The sequence below is a fragment of the Oncorhynchus mykiss genome, chromosome 29, assembly GCF_057628025.1.
Source record: "Oncorhynchus mykiss isolate SJ-2025 chromosome 29, ASM5762802v1, whole genome shotgun sequence".
Classification (NCBI taxonomy): Eukaryota; Metazoa; Chordata; class Actinopteri; order Salmoniformes; family Salmonidae; genus Oncorhynchus; species Oncorhynchus mykiss.
Genome location: NC_143050.1, coordinates 7,654,786 through 7,675,610, shown reverse-complemented (window position 1 = coordinate 7,675,610; position 20,825 = coordinate 7,654,786). Strand labels below are relative to the sequence as shown.

The window sequence follows — 20,825 nt, the reverse complement described above, 5'->3', positions numbered from 1 at the left end:
TGTCAGGTCAGGGGAATGTCAGATCAGGAGAATGTCAAGTCAAGTCAGGAGAATGTCAGGTCAGGTAAGGAGAATGTCAGATCAGGAGAATGTCAGGCCAGGTCAGGAGAATGTCAGGTCATGAGAATGTCAGGTCAGGAGAATGTGAAGTCAGGAGAATGTGAAGTCAGGAGAATGTGAAGTCAGGAGAATGTCAGATCAGGAGAATGTCAGATCAGGAGAATGTCAGATCAGGAGAATGTCAGGTCAGGAGAATGTCAGGTCAGGAGAATGTGAGATCAGGAGAATGTCAGGTCAGGAGAATGTCAGGTCAGGAGAATGTCAGGTCAGGAGAATGTCAGGTCAGGAGAATGTCAGATCAGGAGAATGTCAGATCAGGAGAATGTCAGGTCAGGAGAATGTCAGGTGAGGAGAATGTCAGATCAGGAGAATGTCAGGTCAGGAGAATGTCAGGTCAGGAGAATGTGAAGTCAGGAGAATGTCAGATCTGGAGATTGTCAGATAAGGAGAATGTCAGATCAGGTCAGGAGAATGTCAGGTCAGGTCAGGAGAATGTCAGATCAGGAGAATGTCAGGTCAGGAGAATGTCAGGTCAGGAGAATGTCAGGTCAGGAGAATGTCAGATCAGGAGAATGTCAGGTCAGGAGAATGTCAGGTCAGGAGAATGTCAGATCAGGAGAATGTCAGGTCAGGAAAATTTCAGGTCAGGAGAATGTCAAGTCAGGAGAATGTCAGATCAGGTGAATGTCACATCAGGAGAATGTCAGGTCAGCAGAATGTCAGGTCAGGAGAATTTCAAGTCAGGAGAATGTCAGGTCAGGAGAATGTCAGGTCAGGTGAATATCAGATCAGGAGAATGTCAGATCAGGAGAATGTCAGTTCAGGAGAATGTCGGTCAGGAGAATGTCGGTCAGGAGAATGTCAGGTCAGGAGAATGTCACAAAAGGAGAATGTCAGTTCAGGAGAATGTCGGGTCAGGAGAATGTCAGTTCAGGAGAATGTCGGTCAGGAGAATGTCGGTCAGGAGAATGTCAGGTCAGGAGAATGTCACAAAAGGAGAATGTCAGTTCAGGAGAATGTCGGGTCAGGAGAATGTCAGATCAGGAGATTGTCAGATCAGGAGATTGTCAGATCAGGAGAATATCAGGTCAGGAGAATGTCAGGTCAGGAGAATGTCCGATCAGGAGAATGTCAGGTCAGGAGAATGTCAGGTCAGGGGAATGTCAGATCAGGAGAATGTCAAGTCAAGTCAGGAGAATGTCAGGTCAGGTAAGGAGAATGTCAGATCAGGAGAATGTCAGGCCAGGTCAGGAGAATGTCAGGTCATGAGAATGTCAGGTCAGGAGAATGTGAAGTCAGGAGAATGTGAAGTCAGGAGAATGTGAAGTCAGGAGAATGTCAGATCAGGAGAATGTCAGGTCAGGAGAATGTCAGATCAGGAGAATGTGAAGTCAGGAGAATGTGAAGTCAGGAGAATGTGAAGTCAGGAGAATGTCAGATCAGGAGAATGTCAGGTCAGGAGGATGTGAAGTCAGGTGAATGTCAGATCAGGAGAATGTCAGGTCAGGAGAATGTCAGGTCAGGAGAATGTCAGGTCAGGAGAATGTCAGGTCAGGAGAATGTCAGGTCAGGAAAATGTCAGGTCAGGAGAATGTCAGATCAGGAGAATGTCAGATCAGGAGAATGTCAGATCAGGAGAATGTGAAGTCAGGAGAATGTCAGATCAGGAGATTGTCAGGTCAGGAGAATGTTAGGTCAGGAGAATGTCAGGTAAGGAGAATGTCAGGTCAGGAGAATGTCAGATCAGGAGAATGTCAAGTCAAGTCAGGAGAATGTCAGGTCAGGTAAGGAGAATGTCAGATCAGGAGAATGTCAGGCCAGGTCAGGAGAATGTCAGATCAGGAGAATGTCAGGTCAGGAGGATTTCAGGTCAGGAGAATGTCAGATCAAGAGAATGTCAGGTCAGTAGAATGTCAGATCAGGAGAATGTCAGGTCAGGAGAATGTCAGATCAGGAGAATGTCAGGTCAGGAGAATGTCAGGTCAGGAGAATGTCAGATCAGGAGAATGTCAGGTCAGGAGAATGTCAGGTCAGGAGAATGTCAGATCAGGAGAATGTCAGGTCAGGAGAATGTCAGGTCAGGAGAATGTCAGATCAGGAGAATGTCAGGTCAGGAGAATGTCAGGTCAGGAGAATGTCAGGTCAGGAGAATGTCAGATCAGGAGAATGTCAGGTCAGGAGAATTTCAGGTCAGGAGAATGTCAAGTCAGGAGAATGTCAGATCAGGTGAATGTCACATCAGGAGAATGTCAGGTCAGCAGAATGTCAGGTCAGGAGAATGTCAAGTCAGGAGAATGTCAGATCAGGTGAATGTCAGGTCATGAGATTGTCCGATCAGGAGAATGTCAGGTCAGGAGAATGTCAGGTCAGGAGAATGTCCGATCAGGAGAATGTCAGGACAGGAGAATGTCAGGTCAGGGGAATGTCATATCAGGAGAATGTCAGGTCAGGAGAATGTCAGATCAGGAGAATGTCAAGTCAAGTCAGGAGAATGTCAGGTCAGGTCAGGAGAATGTCAGATCAGGAGAATGTCAGGTCAGGTCAGGAGAATGTCAGATCAGGAGAATGTCAGGTCAGGAGAATGTCAGATCAGGAGAATGTCAAGTCAGGTCAGGAGAATGTCAGATCAGGAGAATGTCAGGTCAGGTCAGGAGAATGTCAGATCAGGAGAATGTCAGGCCAGGAGAATTTCAGGTCAGGAGAATGTCAGATCACGAGAATGTCAGGTCAGTAGAATGTCAGATCAGGAGAATGTCAGGTCAAAATAATGTCAGATCAGGAGAATGTCAGATCAGGAGAATGTCAGATCAGGTCAGGAGAATGTCAGGTCAGGTCAGGAGAATGTCAGATCACGAGAATGTCAGGTCAGGAGAATGTCAGGTCAGGTCAGGAGAATGTCAGATCAGGAGAATGTCAGCTCAGGAGAAGGTCAGATCAGGAGAATGTCAGGTCAGGAGAATGTCAGGTCAGGAGAATGTCAGATCAGGAGAATGTCAAGTCAGGAGAATGTCAGGTCAGGAGAATGTCAGATCAGGAGAATGTCAGGTCAGGAAAATTTCAGGTCAGGAGAATGTCAAGTCAGGAGAATGTCAGATCAGGTGAATGTCACATCAGGAGAATGTCAGGTCAGCAGAATGTCAGGTCAGGAGAATGTCAAGTCAGGAGAATGTCAGATCAGGAGAATGTCAGGTCAGGAGAATGTCAGGTCAGGGGAATGTCAGATCAGGAGAATGTCAGGTCAGGGGAATGTCAGATCAGGAGAATGTCAAGTAAAGTCAGGAGAATGTCAGATCAGGAGAATGTCAGATCAGGAGAATGTCAGTTCAGGAGAATGTCGGTCAGGAGAATGTCAGGTCAGGAGAATGTCACAAAAGGAGAATGTCAGTTCAGGAGAATGTCAGGTCAGGAGAATGTCAGATCAGGAGATTGTCAGATCAGGAGATTGTCAGATCAGGAGAATATCAGGTCAGGAGAACGTCAGGTCAGGAGAATGTCCGATCAGGAGAATGTCAGGTCAGGAGAATGTCAGGTCAGGGGAATGTCAGATCAGGAGAATGTCAAGTCAAGTCAGGAGAATGTCAGGTCAGGTAAGGAGAATGTCAGATCAGGAGAATGTCAGGCCAGGTCAGGAGAATGTCAGATCAGGAGAATGTCAGGTCAGGAGGATTTCAGGTCAGGAGAATGTCAGATCAAGAGAATGTCAGGTCAGTAGAATGTCAGATCAGGAGAATGTCAGGTCAGGAGAATGTCAGATCAGGAGAATGTCAGGTCAGGAGAATGTAAGGTCAGGAGAATGTCAGATCAGGAGAATGTCAGGTCAGGAGAATGTCAGGTCAGGAGAATGTCAGGTCAGGAGAATGTCAGATCAGGAGAATGTCAGGTCAGGAGAATGTTAGGTCAGGAGAATGTCAGGTAAGGAGAATGTCAGGTCAGGATTATTTCAGGTCAAGAGAATGTCAGGTCAGGAGAATGTCAGGTCAGGAGAATGTCAGATCAGGAGAATGTCAGGTCAGGAGAATGTCAGGTCAGGAGAATTTCAGGTCAGGAGAACGTCAGGTCAGGAGAACGTCTGGTCAGGAGAATTTCAGGTCAAGAGAATGTCAGGTCAGGAGAATGTCAGATCAGGAGAATGTCAGATCAGGAGAATGTCAGATCAGGTCAGGAGAATGTCAGGTCAGGTCAGGAGAATGTCAGATCAGGAGAATGTCAGGTCAGGAGAATGTCAGATCAGGAGAATGTCAAATCAGGAGAATGTCAGATCAGGAGAATGTCAGATCAGGAGAATGTCAGTTCAGGAGAATGTCGGTCAGGAGAATGTCAGGTCAGGAGAATGTCACAAAAGGAGAATGTCAGTTCAGGAGAATGTCGGGTCAGGAGAATGTCAGATCAGGAGATTGTCAGATCAGGAGATTGTCAGATCAGGAGAATATCAGGTCAGGAGAACGTCAGGTCAGGAGAATGTCCGATCAGGAGAATGTCAGGTCAGGAGAATGTCAGGTCAGGGGAATGTCAGATCAGGAGAATGTCAAGTCAAGTCAGGAGAATGTCAGGTCAGGTAAGGAGAATGTCAGATCAGGAGAATGTCAGGCCAGGTCAGGAGAATGTCAGATCAGGAGAATGTCAGGTCAGGAGGATTTCAGGTCAGGAGAATGTCAGATCAAGAGAATGTCAGGTCAGTAGAATGTCAGATCAGGAGAATGTCAGGTCAGGAGAATGTCAGATCAGGAGAATGTCAGGTCAGGAGAATGTAAGGTCAGGAGAATGTCAGATCAGGAGAATGTCAGGTCAGGAGAATGTCAGGTCAGGAGAATGTCAGGTCAGGAGAATGTCAGATCAGGAGAATGTCAGGTCAGGAGAATGTTAGGTCAGGAGAATGTCAGGTAAGGAGAATGTCAGGTCAGGATTATTTCAGGTCAAGAGAATGTCAGGTCAGGAGAATGTCAGGTCAGGAGAATGTCAGATCAGGAGAATGTCAGGTCAGGAGAATGTCAGGTCAGGAGAATTTCAGGTCAGGAGAACGTCAGGTCAGGAGAACGTCTGGTCAGGAGAATTTCAGGTCAAGAGAATGTCAGGTCAGGAGAATGTCAGATCAGGAGAATGTCAGATCAGGAGAATGTCAGATCAGGTCAGGAGAATGTCAGGTCAGGTCAGGAGAATGTCAGATCAGGAGAATGTCAGGTCAGGAGAATGTCAGATCAGGAGAATGTCAAATCAGGAGAATGTCAGATCAGGAGAATGTCAGGTCAGGAGTATTTCAGATCAGGAGAATGTCAGGTCAAGAGAATGTCAGATCAGGAGAATGTCAGGTTAGGTCAAGAGAATGTCAGATCAGGAGAATGTCAGGTCAGCAGAATGTCAGGTCAGGAGAATGTCAAGTCAGGAGAATGTCAAGTCAAGAGAATGTCAGATCAGGTGAATGTCAGATCAGGAGAATGTCAAGTCAGCAGAATGTCAGGTCAGGAGAATGTCAAGTCAGGAGAATGTCAGATCAGGTCAGGAGAATGTCAGGTCAGGTCAGGAGAATGTCAGATCAGGAGAATGTCAGGTCAGGAGAATGTCAGATCAGGAGAATGTCAGGTCAGGAGAATGTCAGGTCAGGAGAATGTCAGATCAGGAGAATGTCAGGTCAGGAGAATGTCAGGTCAGGAGAATGTCAGATCAGGAGAATGTCAGGTCAGGAGAATGTCAGGTCAGGAGAATGTCAGATCAGGAGAATGTCAGGTCAGGAGAATGTCAGATCAGGAGAATGTCAGGTCAGGAGAATTTCAGGTCTGGAGAATGTCAAGTCAGGAGAATGTCAGATCAGGTGAATGTCACATCAGGAGAATGTCAGGTCAGCAGAATGTCAGGTCAGGAGAATGTCAAGTCAGGAGAATGTCAGATCAGGTGAATGTCAGGTCATGAGATTGTCCGATCAGGAGAATGTCAGGTCAGGAGAATGTCAGGTCAGGGGAATGTCAGATCAGGAGAATGTCAAGTCAAGTCAGGAGAATGTCAGATCAGGAGAATGTCAGATCAGGAGAATGTCAGTTCAGGAGAATGTCGGGTCAGGAGAATGTCAGGTCAGGAGAATGTCAGAACAGGAGATTGTCAGATCAGGAGAATGTCAGATCAGGAGATTGTCTCATCAGGAAAATATCAGGTCAGGAGAATGTCAGGTCAGGAGAATGTCCGATCAGGAGAATGTCAGGACAGGAGAATGTCAGGTCAGGGGAATGTCATATCAGGAGAATGTCAGGTCAGGAGAATGTCAGATCAGGAGAATGTCAAGTCAAGTCAGGAGAATGTCAGGTCAGGTCAGGAGAATGTCAGATCAGGAGAATGTCAGGTCAGGTCAGGAGAATGTCAGATCAGGAGAATGTCAGGTCAGGTCAGGAGAATGTCAGATCAGGAGAATGTCAAGTCAGGTCAGGAGAATGTCAGATCAGGAGAATGTCAGGTCAGGTCAGGAGAATGTCAGATCAGGAGAATGTCAGGCCAGGAGAATTTCAGGTCAGGAGAATGTCAGATCACGAGAATGTCAGGTCAGTAGAATGTCAGATCAGGAGAATGTCAGGTCAAAATAATGTCAGATCAGGAGAATGTCAGATCAGGAGAATGTCAGATCAGGTCAGGAGAATGTCAGGTCAGGTCAGGAGAATGTCAGATCAGGAGAATGTCAGGTCAGGAGAATGTCAGGTCAGGTCAGGAGAATGTCAGATCAGGAGAATGTCAGGTCAGGAGAAGGTCAGATCAGGAGAATGTCAGGTCAGGAGAATGTCAGGTCAGGAGAATGTCAGGTCAGGAGAATGTCAGGTCAGGAGAATGTCAGGTCAGGAGAATGTCAGATCAGGAGAATGTCAGATCAGGAGAATGTCATATCAGGTGAATGTGAGATCAGGAAAATGTCAAGTCAGGTCAGGACAATGTCAGATCAGGAGAATGTCATATCAGGTGAATGTCAGATCATTAGAATGTCAAGTCAGATCAGGAGAATGTCAGGTCAAGAGAATGTCAGGTCAGGAGAACGTCGGGCCAGGAGAACTCCGGGTCAGGAGAACGTCAGGTCAGGTCAGGAGAATGCTTCACTGTACCGCAGCAATTGAGCCCATGGAGAATAAGCTGAGTGCAGATTTGTGACGTCCATGTTGTCACCATTACTGCAGAGAACATGGCTTGTTTCTAGCATTTACATCGATATGACCCAACGTTCTTTTTCGGATTGACGTGCCGCATTTAACACATAAACCACCACATCTTGGGTCGTTAAACTACTCTGGGAGCCGCTAAAGCAGGTGTGAATGACCCGTGTTGTCTCGAGGGGCCTGCTTCCACTGGGCAGCTCTAACAGTGTCGGCAACGGTATCTAGTAACTAGGCACATTTGTTTCCCTCCCAAGATTATATTTCAAGTAGGATAGCAGCCTATACAAGGAATAACTAATATTGATTGCCATCTAGATGTCACTGTTACAGTCTACTCAGTGGGGAGGACAGGAACGCCACCCACACCGGGACACAGTGTCCTCGGCCTTTAAAACCCTGTGTGATTCGGTTCACTTGGCTGAGGCTCTCAGTTGCTCGACAAACGTCATTGTTTGGCAGGCCAGGGGTGTCCGTATATCCTCTCCCCGCTGACCATGTGTTCAATTGGGTGGCAGGTAGCCTAGTGGTTAGAGTGTTGGGCCAGTAACCGAAAGGTTGCTGGATCAAATCCCTGAGCTGACAAGGTAAAAAAAAATCTGTCTTTCTGCCCCTGTTCCACCGGTAGGCCGTCATTGTAAATAAGAATTTGTAATTAACTGACTTGCCTAGTTACATTGAAACTACGTTGTTACAATATTAGCTACACCTGTTCACTGTATCAGTAATATTCAAACATTTGGTGGCACAGCTAGAAAGGAAAATGTTGAGAGCGATATTCTCTCTGACCTGTGTGACCAGGTGACCACTAGGTCACAGGAACAAATGCCAGGCGGTGCAGAGACACAAGAGATTTCACTGAGTTCGCCCCATTAGTTTGCACTATGTGGCAGAATGTTTGTTTTCTGTGATCGAATCAACGTTATATAAGGCTTTTTTGAATGCAACAAATCTAACTTTGCAAAATGATTGTGATTTTGTTGTTATTATTTTCTAGTTAGCGAGTTATTAGCCCAGTTCTAGGTAAGTAGAGGTCAGCGTGTAGGCTACATTTCAAGCTGTCTTTGAAAAGCCAGTCAGGTAAAAAGCTTATGTCTTAATTGTTGACGCTACCCATCCCGGTAGCGGGATAATTGTCATCAGCAACCGCTGAATAGCATAGCGCCACAGTCAAATAATATTACAAAAAAATATTTATATTCACGAATTCACAAGTGCAATATAGGAGAACACAGCTTAGCCTTTTGTTAATCCACCTATCGTTTCAGATTTTGAAATGATGCTTTACAGCGAAAGCATTCCAAGCAGTTGTGTAAGTTTATCGATAGCCTAGCATAACATTATGTACACTAAGCATTAAGAAGCTAGCTCACAAAAATCAGAGAAGCAATAAAAAAAATAGTTTACCTTTGATGATCTTCGGATGTTTTCACTCACGAGACTCCCAGTTACACAACAAATGTTCCTTTTGTTCCATAAAGATTATTTTTAGATCCAAAAAAACAACGTTTGTTTGTCGCGTTATGTTCAGAAATCCACAGGAAAGAGCGGTCACAACAAAGCAGTATATTCCAAATAATATCCATCATGTCCACAGAAACATGTCAAACGTTTTTTATAATCAATCCTCATGCCGTTTTAAAAATATATATTCGATAATATATCAACAGAGTGTGTAGGTTTTTCAGTAACAGCGGGAGGAACAATGGCGGCTTTACTCAGTTGTGCAAAAACTCACTCTGAGAGCCCCCACCCATCTACTTATCTGGTTGATATTCCTTTAAATGAAGGATAGGCATGCATAGGAACAGAAAGGTTTCAAAATAAGAGGCACTTCCTGATTGGATTTTCCTCAGGCTTTCGCCTGCAATATCAGTTCTGTTATACTCACAGACAATATTTTTACAGTTTTGGAAACTTTAGAGTGTTTTCTATCCTAATCTGACAATTATATGCATATTCTAGTTTTTGGGGCTGAGAAATAGGCAGCTTCAAATGGGTATGTTCAATAGCCAAAAACGAAAATACTGCCCCCTACACGCAAAAGGTTAATCAAAGGGGCAGTTTTGTATTTTGTGACAGGTTTGAATATGCATATAAGCCAATATAGTTGTCCCGTTGTGTGTTTCACTGCCTCTGAACCCCCTTACTCTGAACAGAGCCGCCCCTGATCATAGATCTAGAATTATACCCAATCCTAATTTTAACTACATTTCCCTCTCTCTCTCTCTCTCGTTTTCTCTCTCTCTCCCCCACACCCCATACACACAGGCACACAGTATCGTGTTGTAATGATGCTCTTTTTCGGTTACATATTGTTACTTCTTTTTGTCAATTATTTTGTTAATATTGTTAACAATTAGAATAAATCTGTTTCATGTAAAAAAATATATATATATTTTTAGATTTCAGGGATGAACTCACTGTAAATTTACAGCAGGGATGCTGTATGCTGTAATTTGTTTTACAGTAAGGAAAATAGTAATGTAAAATATATAAAAGCATCTATATTACAGAAATACTGGTCAAATTTCACTGTAAAATGCTGTAATTCAGGGTTTTTTTGCCAACGACCCAACCAAATTATGTAATTAAGAGCCAATGTTAACTTTTTTTATTAATGTGGGTCTATGGCAGTCAATGGAAAACATTCTAACAGTATTGCTGATTGTCTTCTCAACTCACCATCACATACTGTTAATGTGGGTCTATGACAGTCAATTTCAAATGAGTCTGACATAATGCCTCTTACCTCATAATGTCTCTGACCTCATAATGTCTCTGACCTCATAATGTCTCTGACCTCATAATGTCTCTTACCTCATAATGTCTCTGACCTCATAATGTCTCTGACCTCATAATGTCTCTGACCTCATAATGTCTCTGACCTCATAATGTTTCTGACCTCATAATGTCTCTGACCTCATAATGTTTCTTACCTCATAATGTCTCTGACCTCATAATGTCTCTTACCTCATAATGTCTCTGACCTCATAATGTCTCTGACCTCATAATGTCTCTGACCTCATAATGTCTCTGACCTCATAATGTCTCTTACCTCATGTCTCTGACCTCATAATGTCTCTGACCTCATAATGTTTCTTACCTCATAATGTCTCTTACCTCATAATGTCTCTGACCTCATAATGTCTCTGACCTCATAATGTCTCTGACCTCATAATGTCTCTGACCTCATAATGTCTCTGACCTCATAATGTCTCTTACCTCACCACCACTAATGAGATGGGTGTGGCGTGATGCATGTTGTGTTGGAGCTTCTCAAAGTCAGGGGGCACCTCATCTCTCCTATCAGATCCCAACATACGATATTTTGTTTTTAATGACGACAGCATTGAATGATTGTACCATGAGTTTTAATGCTCGGAGGGAGACGGCACGGTATTTAAGTCAAGAACCAAATCTTCTCCATAGTAACCTGCGAAAGTGTTGTTTACAGAATGAGGTCACATGACAGCTTCATCGGCTGTTCGATTTCACTTTCCGGCATGTCAACTGACCCAGGAACACAGTCAAAACGGATGTTGCTGATTCGTTCCTCATCTATAGAATGTTTTTGTGTATTTCCTCTGAATCCACTGATTCGTTCCTCATCTATAGAATGTTTTTTTATTTCCTCTGAATCCACTGATTCGTTCCTCATCTATAGAATGTTCGTGTATTTCCTCTGAATCCACTGATTCGTTCCCTCATCTATAGAATGTTTGTGTATTTCCTCTGAATCCACTGATTCGTTCCTCATCTATAGAATGTTTGTGTATTTCCTCTGAATCCACTGATTCGTTCCTCATCTATAGAATGTTTTTTTATTTCCTCTGAATCCACTGATTCGTTCCTCATCTATAGAATGTTTTTGTGTATTTCCTCTGAATCCACTGATTCGTTCCTCATCTATAGAACGTTTTTTTATTTCCTCTGAATCCACTGATTCGTTCCTCATCTATAGAATGTTCGTGTATTTCCTCTGAATCCACTGATTCGTTCCTCATCTATAGAATGTTTTTGTGTATTTCCTCTGAATCCACTGATTCGTTCCTCATCTATAGAATGTTTTTTTATTTCCTCTGAATCCACTGATTCGTTCCTCATCTATAGAATGCTTTTGTGTATTTCCTCTGAATCCACTGATTCGTTCCTCATCTATAGAATGTTCGTGTATTTCCTCTGAATCCACTGATTCGTTCCTCATCTATAGAATGTTTTTGTGTATTTCCTCTGAATCCACTGATTCGTTCCTCATCTATAGAATGTTTTTGTATTTCCTCTGAATCCACTGATTCGTTCCTCATCTATAGAATGTTTTTGTATTTCCTCTGAATCCACTGATTCGTTCCTCATCTATAGAATGTTTGTGTATTTCCTCTGAATCCACTGATTCGTTCCTCATCTATAGAATGTTTTTGTGTATTTCCTCTGAATCCACTGATTCGTTCCTCATCTATAGAATGTTTTTTTATTTCCTCTGAATCCACTGATTCGTTCCTCATCTATAGAATGTTCGTGTATTTCCTCTGAATCCACTGATTCGTTCCTCATCTATAGAATGTTTGTGTATTTCCTCTGAATCCACTGATTCGTTCCTCATCTATAGAATGTTTTTGTGTATTTCCTCTGAATCCACTGATTCGTTCCTCATCTATAGAATGTTCGTGTATTTCCTCTGAATCCACTGATTCGTTCCTCATCTATAGAATGTTCGTGTATTTCCTTTGAATCCACTGATTCGTTCCTCATCTATAGAATGTTCGTGTATTTCCTCTGAATCCACTGATTCGTTCCTCATCTATAGAATGTTTTTGTGTATTTCCTCTGAATCCACTGATTCGTTCCTCATCTATAGAATGTTCGTGTATTTCCTCTGAATCCACTGATTCGTTCCTCATCTATAGAATGTTTGTGTATTTCCTCTGAATCCACTGATTCGTTCCTCATCTATAGAATGTTTTTGTGTATTTCCTCTGAATCCACTGATTCGTTCCTCATCTATAGAATGTTCGTGTATTTCCTCTGAATCCACTGATTCGTTCCTCATCTATAGAATGTTCGTGTATTTCCTCTGAATCCACTGATTCGTTCCTCATCTATAGAATGTTCGTGTATTTCCTCTGAATCCACTGATTCGTTCCTCATCTATAGAATGTTTTTGTGTATTTCCTCTGAATCCACTGATTCGTTCCTCATCTATAGAATGTTTTTTTATTTCCTCTGAATCCACTGATTCGTTCCTCATCTATAGAATGCTTTTGTGTATTTCCTCTGAATCCACTGATTCGTTCCTCATCTATAGAATGTTTTTGTGTATTTCCTCTGAATCCACTGATTCGTTCCTCATCTATAGAATGTTCGTGTATTTCCTCTGAATCCACTGATTCGTTCCTCATCTATAGAATGTTCGTGTATTTCCTCTGAATCCACTGATTCGTTCCTCATCTATAGAATGTTTTTTTATTTCCTCTGAATCCACTGATTCGTTCCTCATCTATAGAATGTTTGTGTATTTCCTCTGCGTTGGTTCAGTTCCCCAGATATGTCTGTTACGTCGGCAAGGAGACACGTTTTCTTTTCACAGAAAGTTAGTTTTTTATATTTATTGTGAGGTGATATTAATAAAACTCTGAGTAAAAGGAGAATGTTTTGGGGGGGATTTGTACCCTCCAGACATTATTTCCTAAAGGACTTAACGATGAAATGCCTGTGTACGTTATGTTGTGAATTTGAACATGAATCATGCCCCTATTTAAGATCACTCTGATGTTTTTCGTACGATGATTAATGAAAGCTTGTTCGGTATGTCCTCATTGTGGTTTTACAGACGTGTTAAAATGCGTCTTATTTACACACTTTATTTTGATTTTTATGAAATGCAAATTTTATATTTATATTTAGCACTTATTTGTTTTTCCTTCGACTCCAACCCCATTCGATGTGGGTGTGGTCTACATACGGGTGCTAATTATTATTATTTTTTTTAACTCACAAAAGCTCTGACGAAGGCCGTGAGGCCGATAGGTAAAGCTCATTAAAGATCAGTGATACTATCAAGAGCAGTGTGCGGTTTCCTTTGTCCTTCATATCCATTGCGAATGACAACGCTTTTCCTCTCTCTCAAAATGTGAAAATTCTTTCCACACCGTGGATAACCACCAAGGCCTTGGTGTGAAATAGAGCGTCGTCATGCTCTGATCTCATGTCTCCACATTGTTTTGTGAACAGGCGTGAGTACAATGGATGTGGTTTGATGTAGTTTACAAAATGGAAGTTACCTGCCACGGTATATCTCAGAGTTCTGTGCTCAGATCTTTTGCTGCCAGTTGCTCTCTGTGTATCCATTATCCCATATGAGGTCGTGACCCCTAGGTTTGGAAACCACTGATCTAATATGTTTTACGGTGAGGATAATGCTGTAAATTTACAGAGAAAAGAAAGAGACAGGGGCTCTTTCACACACACACACACACACACACACACACACAAACACATACACACACACACACACACACACACACACACACAGGAAGTGAGGTATCTCACCATTCTCCTCCAGCTGGAAGTCGTCTTGGTAACGGTATTTCTCCGGTCCACACGCCACGAAGATGTCCTCGTCACCGAAGAAGTCCTGGAGACATGTCACCTGGCGGAACACAGAGAGACTGGAGGGTTAGAGATTATATATACACACAGAGAGACTGGAGGGTTAGAGATCATATATACACACAGAGAGACTGGAGGATTAGAGATCATATACACACACAGAGAGACTGGAGGATTAGAGATCATATACACACAGAGAGACTGGAGAGTTAGAGATCACGTACACACACAGAGAGACTGGAAGGTTAGAGATCATATACACACAGAGATACTGGAGGGTTAGAGATCATATACACACAGAGCGACTGGAGGGCGTGTCGAGTGTCGAGTGACATGGGAGAACATGGAAAGGTTGAAAACCAGGCGGGCCGCAGCGTTCTGGATAAGTTGCAGGGGTTTGATGGCACAAACAGGGAGCCCAGCCAACAGCGAGTTGCAGTGAGTCCAGACAGGAGAGATGACAAGAGCCTGGAATGGGACCTGACCAGCTTCCTGTGGAAGGAAAGGTCGTACTCTACAGATGCTGTAGAGCATGAACCTGCAGGAGCCGGTCACTGCTTTGATGTTTGCATAGAACGACAGGGTGTTGCCCAGGGTTACGACAAGGTTACTTGCACTCTGGGAGGGCGACACTGTGGATCTGTTGTGATGGAGAGTTCTTTGAGCGGGCAAGCCTTCACGGGGAAGAAGAGAAGCTCCATCTTGACGTGTGTGTGTGTGTGTGTGTGTGTTTTGTCAGCCATTTGTAATGACACTACTAAAATAATCTAAAATATCACCCTGTGAATCCATGTCTAATGATATGGAACACCTACAGACCTATCCTGATGTTGTCAACATCAGTTCTCTCTAACTACAACATCTACAGACCTATCCTGATGGTGTCAACATCAGTTCTCTCTAACTACAACACATACAGACCTATCCTGATGGTGTCAACATCAGTTCTCTCTAACTACAACACATACAGACCTATCCTGATGGTGTCAACATCAGTTCTCTCTAACTACAACATCTACAGACCTATCCTGATGGTGTCAACACCAGTTCTCTCTAACTACAACACCTACAGATCTATCTTAATTAACAGTACAACACATACAGGCCAATCTTTATGATGCCAGCCATTCCTAATGATAATAATACTGTGTAATGATCTCAAATCTCACTCATGGACAGGACTAATGATATGGAACACCTATAGGCCTATCCTGATGGTGTCAACATCAGTTCTCTATCTGTTTCTAATGATGGACAGGACATGTGTCTAATGAAATGGAACACCTAAAGGCCTATTCTGATTCGGTAACACTCCCCGCCGCCCATGTGGAAACATATATCCCTGTGGCAGGGATTCCAGTTTCGAATCCTGCATGAGCCCTAAGCATGCTCTCCATAAAAAACAGCACACACACACACACAAATTAGAAATCTACTGTTTAATGAGTTTCCACACAATTATTGGTTTGGAATACATTTTGATTCCATTATAAGCTAATCACTAACTGTGTTTGTTACCATGTTGGAGGTGGAAATGTACAGTAAATACTACTCGGATGCATTCATGCGATTTGAACTAGATGAGAAATGAAGATCGGTTAATGGCCAACAAGCTGTGTCAACCGTAAACTAAAAGTACAGCTATCATGCTTGCAAACAAACTGTAGAGTTTAAAAAATGACAATAATATGAAAATGTCTGTGCTAACTAGTGACAACATCGTCACTTGGCTGCAGTTGCCATGGAGCAAATTAAAATAAGGGGCGGAACTCGTTTTTTTTTGCACCTCCCCCTTTTTCCCTCCCAGCAAATTATAATAATCCGTTGGATCATTTGTCAAATTGCATTTATTTGTTGAGCTAGTCTGCATTAAAAAAAAATATCTATATATATATATATATACACACAACCATTTTATGCATCAAATTGCGTGATATGATTGTATTTCAGGACCACCCCTCCCCTGTCGCCCCGAGATTAATGGTTTTTGACGTTTTAGGTGAATTCGTTTTGCGTGGCCCGGTTATGCAGGGTTTGCTCATTTTTCAATTGACCCTAAAGAGAAATCTACACCCAACATGCAAAACGAACTCTCCCGTTGCTTTAAAACACGCTCCAAACCGTTCAATAGTTAAAGACTATCCATACTACCGTAGTTTATATTCTTTATATTTCTATAGCGGATTCGTGGCCACAATTTACATAATGCATTGATTATATAGAGTCATGCTAGTTTACTGAAATGATAACAGAGAGAACAAAGAATATAGCCAGCTATTTGATCATGTCCGTCATGATTTCACTTGAATTGTCAAACGAAAAAAAAGCCAGACAAACGTCAACCCTGAACATGTCAACAGGTCGTATAGACACGGTTTTAGCTAAGACATGACTTGACTGGTAGTCTTTCTGAAATAATTATTTTCACCTGACATGCAGTATGCCTTTCTTAACTAAAATGGTGCTCATATCACGTTCATTAGCTGGCTAAGGTTAGCATGCTATCTATCTAGTTAGACTTGACAGCTACAGCAGCGTTACTCGTTATTTCTCCACTCCAAGTGGACATCACCACGATGTTCCTGAATATGTATTCGCATCGAGCTAGAACCTAAATGAGAATATTCTCTCTATGACAGGAATTAGATGCGACAACGTCCTCTGAGGTGGCCTTTAAGGCTAGGGACGTCCCTAGGATCCCGGATTGCACTCACCGTGCCAGAGGCGCAGTTGTGACTCTCTTAGAGGGAGCGTGTCTGTAGCACGGTACATCTCCCACAGTCGGGGTAATGTGATGGGCTTGTGACTGTTACTGAGTAATCGCAGCATTGGCCAATTCAATGAAACCTTAGGCTCTGCTATGCTGATATATAGCCGGTACTACCTGTTTGCTGAAATGGGTGCTAGAGGGACATTTCTAACGTTGTAACTTTTTTTAACGAGGTGCTGAAACCCCTTATTCTCAACCACCGAGGAGGTGAGGATAGCCGATATAAACCAAAGACTGTAAAAATTATAAACACCTATCGCTCTTGTAATTTATTTGGCCAGGTCAACATGAACGCAGAGGTTGTGTTGTTGTATCTTTGTATTTCTGTCTTGCTATGGTATTCTGGGGTGATATGCCCGAGTAAATGTGTCAACATATTTGAGGTGTTGGCAGCTGCATAGGCTATCCTCTTTGAGCACGGCGACATATGTTAACGTTTTATCCCACAACTCTCTGTACCGTCGCCGTTGTAATCTACTGGGAAGCCTAAATGTTCCCAAACCGGAGATTTAAATGATGATGGAGGATCCTCCTGGTTTATCGACCCCATCTCTCGTCGTCATACAGAACTAGTTTCCGGCTGCGCCTCACTAAAGGACAGTTTGAAATACCCCAGTTAGAAGTTGTTTTATAACGTGCGTACAGGCTCTAGTTGTTTTAACGGAAAAGCCTGGATTTTTTAAAAACATTTTTAGCACAGATTTACTCAAGATGCATACAACGCAGTGTAGGCATAGCCTATAGGCCTAGTGTTTATTATATATTATGTATTCAGTGCGGACCGAACAAGGTCCCGTACCGTTACACCCCTGAAAAAAAAGGAATGATGGGAAATTGCTTTGGAGTACTTTCATATAAATTATGGACAGAAAGACGAGTTCAACTCCATCTTCCACTGAATGAGAGGGCTCGTTTATCACAAAACCTTTTGATTTTGCCAATTACTTTAATGACTATTTCATTGGCAAAGTGGGAAAACTCAGACATGAAATGTCAACAACAAACAGTGGACCATCATATTCATGTATAAACAACCTTAATAAGGAAGATAAAGTTTTGTCATTTTCAATTCTGTAATGTTAGTGTGGGTGAGGGGGGGGGGACTTATTGTTGTCCATCAATAATGAGAAACCACCTGGTATTGATTGACAACTTAGATGAAAAGCTACTGAGGCATCCTGAACACTTTTGCCACTTCTGTGTGACATATCTTAATCTGAGCCTAGAGAAAAGTGTATGTCCTCAGACCCGGAGGATTTGTCCTCAGACCCGGAGGATTTGTCCTGAGACCCAGACCCGGAGGATTTGTCCTCAGACCCGGAGGATATGTCCTCAAACCCGGAGGATTTGTCCTCAGACCCGGAGGATTTGTCCTCAGACCCAGAGGGGAAGCTAAAGTCATTCCGCTACCCAAGAATGGTAAAGTGGCTTTTACTGGTTCTAACAGCCAACTAATCAGCTTCCTGCCGACTCTTAGCAAACCTTTGGAAAATATTGTGTATGACCAGATACAATGCTATTTCTCTGTAAAGAAATGAACAACTGACTTTCAGCATGCTTATCGAGAAGGTACAAGCCTGACACAAATGACTGATGATTTGTTGAAAGAAATTGCAAAGAAGATTGTGGGAGCTGTACTGTCAGATTTCAGTGCAGCCTTGGATATTATTAACCATAACCTGTTGTTGAGAAAATGTATGTGTTATGCCTTTAAAACCTCAGCCACACCGTAGTTTCACAGCTCTCTATCTAATAGAACACAGAGCGTTTTCTTTAATGGAAGCTTCTCTAATGTCAAACATGTAAAGTGTGGTGTACCGCAGGGCAGCTCTCTTTTCTGTTTTTACTAATGACCTGCCACGAGTATTACACAAAGCCTGTGTGTCTGATGATTCAACAGTACACATGTCAGCAACCACAGCTAGTGAAATCACTGCAATCCTAAACAAAGAGTTGCAGTCTGTTTTGGAATCGGGTGGCCAGTAATAAACTGGTCCTGAACATCTCGAAAACTAAGAACATTCTTTTTGCAACAAATCATTCCCTAAATTCTAGACCTCAGCTGAATCTGATCATGAATAATGTGGCTGTTGAGCAAGTTGAGGAGACTAAATTACATGGTGTTACTTTGAGGGTCAAAACATATAGATTCAATGGTTGTAAAGATGGGGACAGGTCTGTCCGTAATAAAGAGATGCTCTGCTTTTTTGACACCACACTTTGACACAAGCAAGTCCTGCAGGCACTGGTTTGGTTTTATCATTATTGTCCCAGTCGTGTGGTCCAGTGCTGCAAGGAAAGACCTAGTTAAGCTGCTACTGGCCCAGAACAGAGCGGCACGCTTGGCTCTTCGCTGTTATCAGAGGGCTGACATCAATACTATGCATGCCAATCTCCCTTGGCTAAAAGTAAAGGAGAGACTGACTGTGTCGCTTCTGATTTTAGACTGAACAAAAATATTAATGCAACCTGCAACAATTAGAAAAATGTCACGGAGTTACAGTTCATATAAGGCAATCAGTCCATTGAAATAAATTAACTAGGCCCTAATCTATGTATCTCAAATGACTGAGCAGGGGCGCAGCCATGGGTGGGTATAGGCCCACCCACTTGGGAGTCAGTTCCACCCACTGGGGAGCCAAGCCCAGTCAATCAGAATTTGTTTTTTCCCCCATAAAAAGGGCTTTATTAAAGACAGAAATACACATTTTTGTGTATAACCGATGTGAAATGGCTAGCTAGTTAGCGGTGGTGCGCGTTAATAGCGTTTCAATCGGTGACGTCACTCGCTTTGAGACCTTGAAGTAGTTGTTCCCCTTGCTCTGCAAGGGCCGTGGCTTTTGTGGCGCGATGAGTAACGATGCTTGGTGGGTGTCAGTTGTTGATGTGTGCAGAGGGTCCCTGGTTTGAGCCCATGTAGGGGCGAGGAGAGGGACGGAAGCTATACTGTTACATTGGTGCCGTGACCCGTGCCCATGTGCATATGGGTCATTTCTGAAATACTTTATTCCAGCTCATGAAGCATGGGACTAACACTTTACATGTGGCGTTACATTTTTTGTTCAGTGTATAAGAAACATTAATGTGTTGAAATTTCAAATCATTTGCAGAGTCAACTTACACACAGCACTTACCCCACCAGGCATGCCACCAGATATACCACCAGGGGTCTTTTCACAGTCACCGAAACAAGAACGAATTCAAGGAAACAGACAGTTTTATACAGAGTGATTGCATGGAACTCCTATCCATCTCATGCTGTGCAAGTGAAAGCAGAGAAAAAAACATGGCGACTTTCTCCCATGTGACCTACTATTTTGTGTGTATGTACTGATAGATGCTACTGACTATACATGTAATATATGAATATAAATGTAATATATGAATATGCATGTAATATATGAATATAAATGTAATATATTAATATACATGTAATATATATATATAAATGTAATATATGAATATGCATGTAATATATGAATATAAATGTAATATATTAATATACATGTAATAAATTAATATAAATGTAATATATGAATATAAATGTAATATATTAATATAAATGTAATGTATTAATATACATGTAATATATGAATATAAATGTAATATATTAATATACATGTAATATATATATATAAATGTAATATTAATATAAATGTAATATATGAATATAAGTGTAATATATGAATATAAATGTAATGTATTAATATACATGTAATATATGGATATACCTTCTAATATATTAATATACATTTATTTAACTAGGCAAGTCAGTTAAGAACAAATTCTTATTTTCAATGACGGCCTAGGAACACTGCCTGTTCAGGGGCAGAACAACATATTTGTACCTTGTCAGCACGGGGGTTTGAACTTGCACCCTTCCGGTTACTAGTCCAACGCTCTAACCACTAGGCTACCCTGCCGACCCAATACATGGAATAGTAGGTCTCTCTGTGTTTTGTTTTCTCAGTACTGAGTCACAACCTTTTGTCCTTGAGCTGTTCTTGTCTATCAATGTTCCTGTATTATGTCATGTTTCCTGTTTCCTGTTGTTGTGGACCCCAGGAAGAGTAGCTGCTGCAATCGCAAGAGCTAATGGGGATCCTAATACAGTAAAATATCAAATCAACGTCTCAAAACAACAGCACAGCGGATTTGAGCTTCCCAGCATTAGCGACACAACACCATACAAACAGCCAAGAGGGTGTGTACGTGTGTGTGTCCTACTTTACCCCTCATCGGTGCCAAACGAGCGAACGGGGAGA

General features: G+C 42.3%; 1 protein-coding gene across 1 annotated transcript in view; it reads right to left on the bottom strand.

Annotated features, from left to right (window-relative positions):
- The window catches only part of dclk1a (doublecortin-like kinase 1a), a 192,430-nt gene that overhangs the window by 114,774 nt on the left and 56,831 nt on the right, over nucleotides 1-20,825 (bottom strand). Inside the window, exon 4 of the mRNA XM_036967389.2 lies at nucleotides 13,731-13,830. Within this exon, the coding sequence (XP_036823284.2) occupies nucleotides 13,731-13,830 (100 nt within the window). The remainder of the gene's footprint in view (nucleotides 1-13,730; nucleotides 13,831-20,825) is intronic.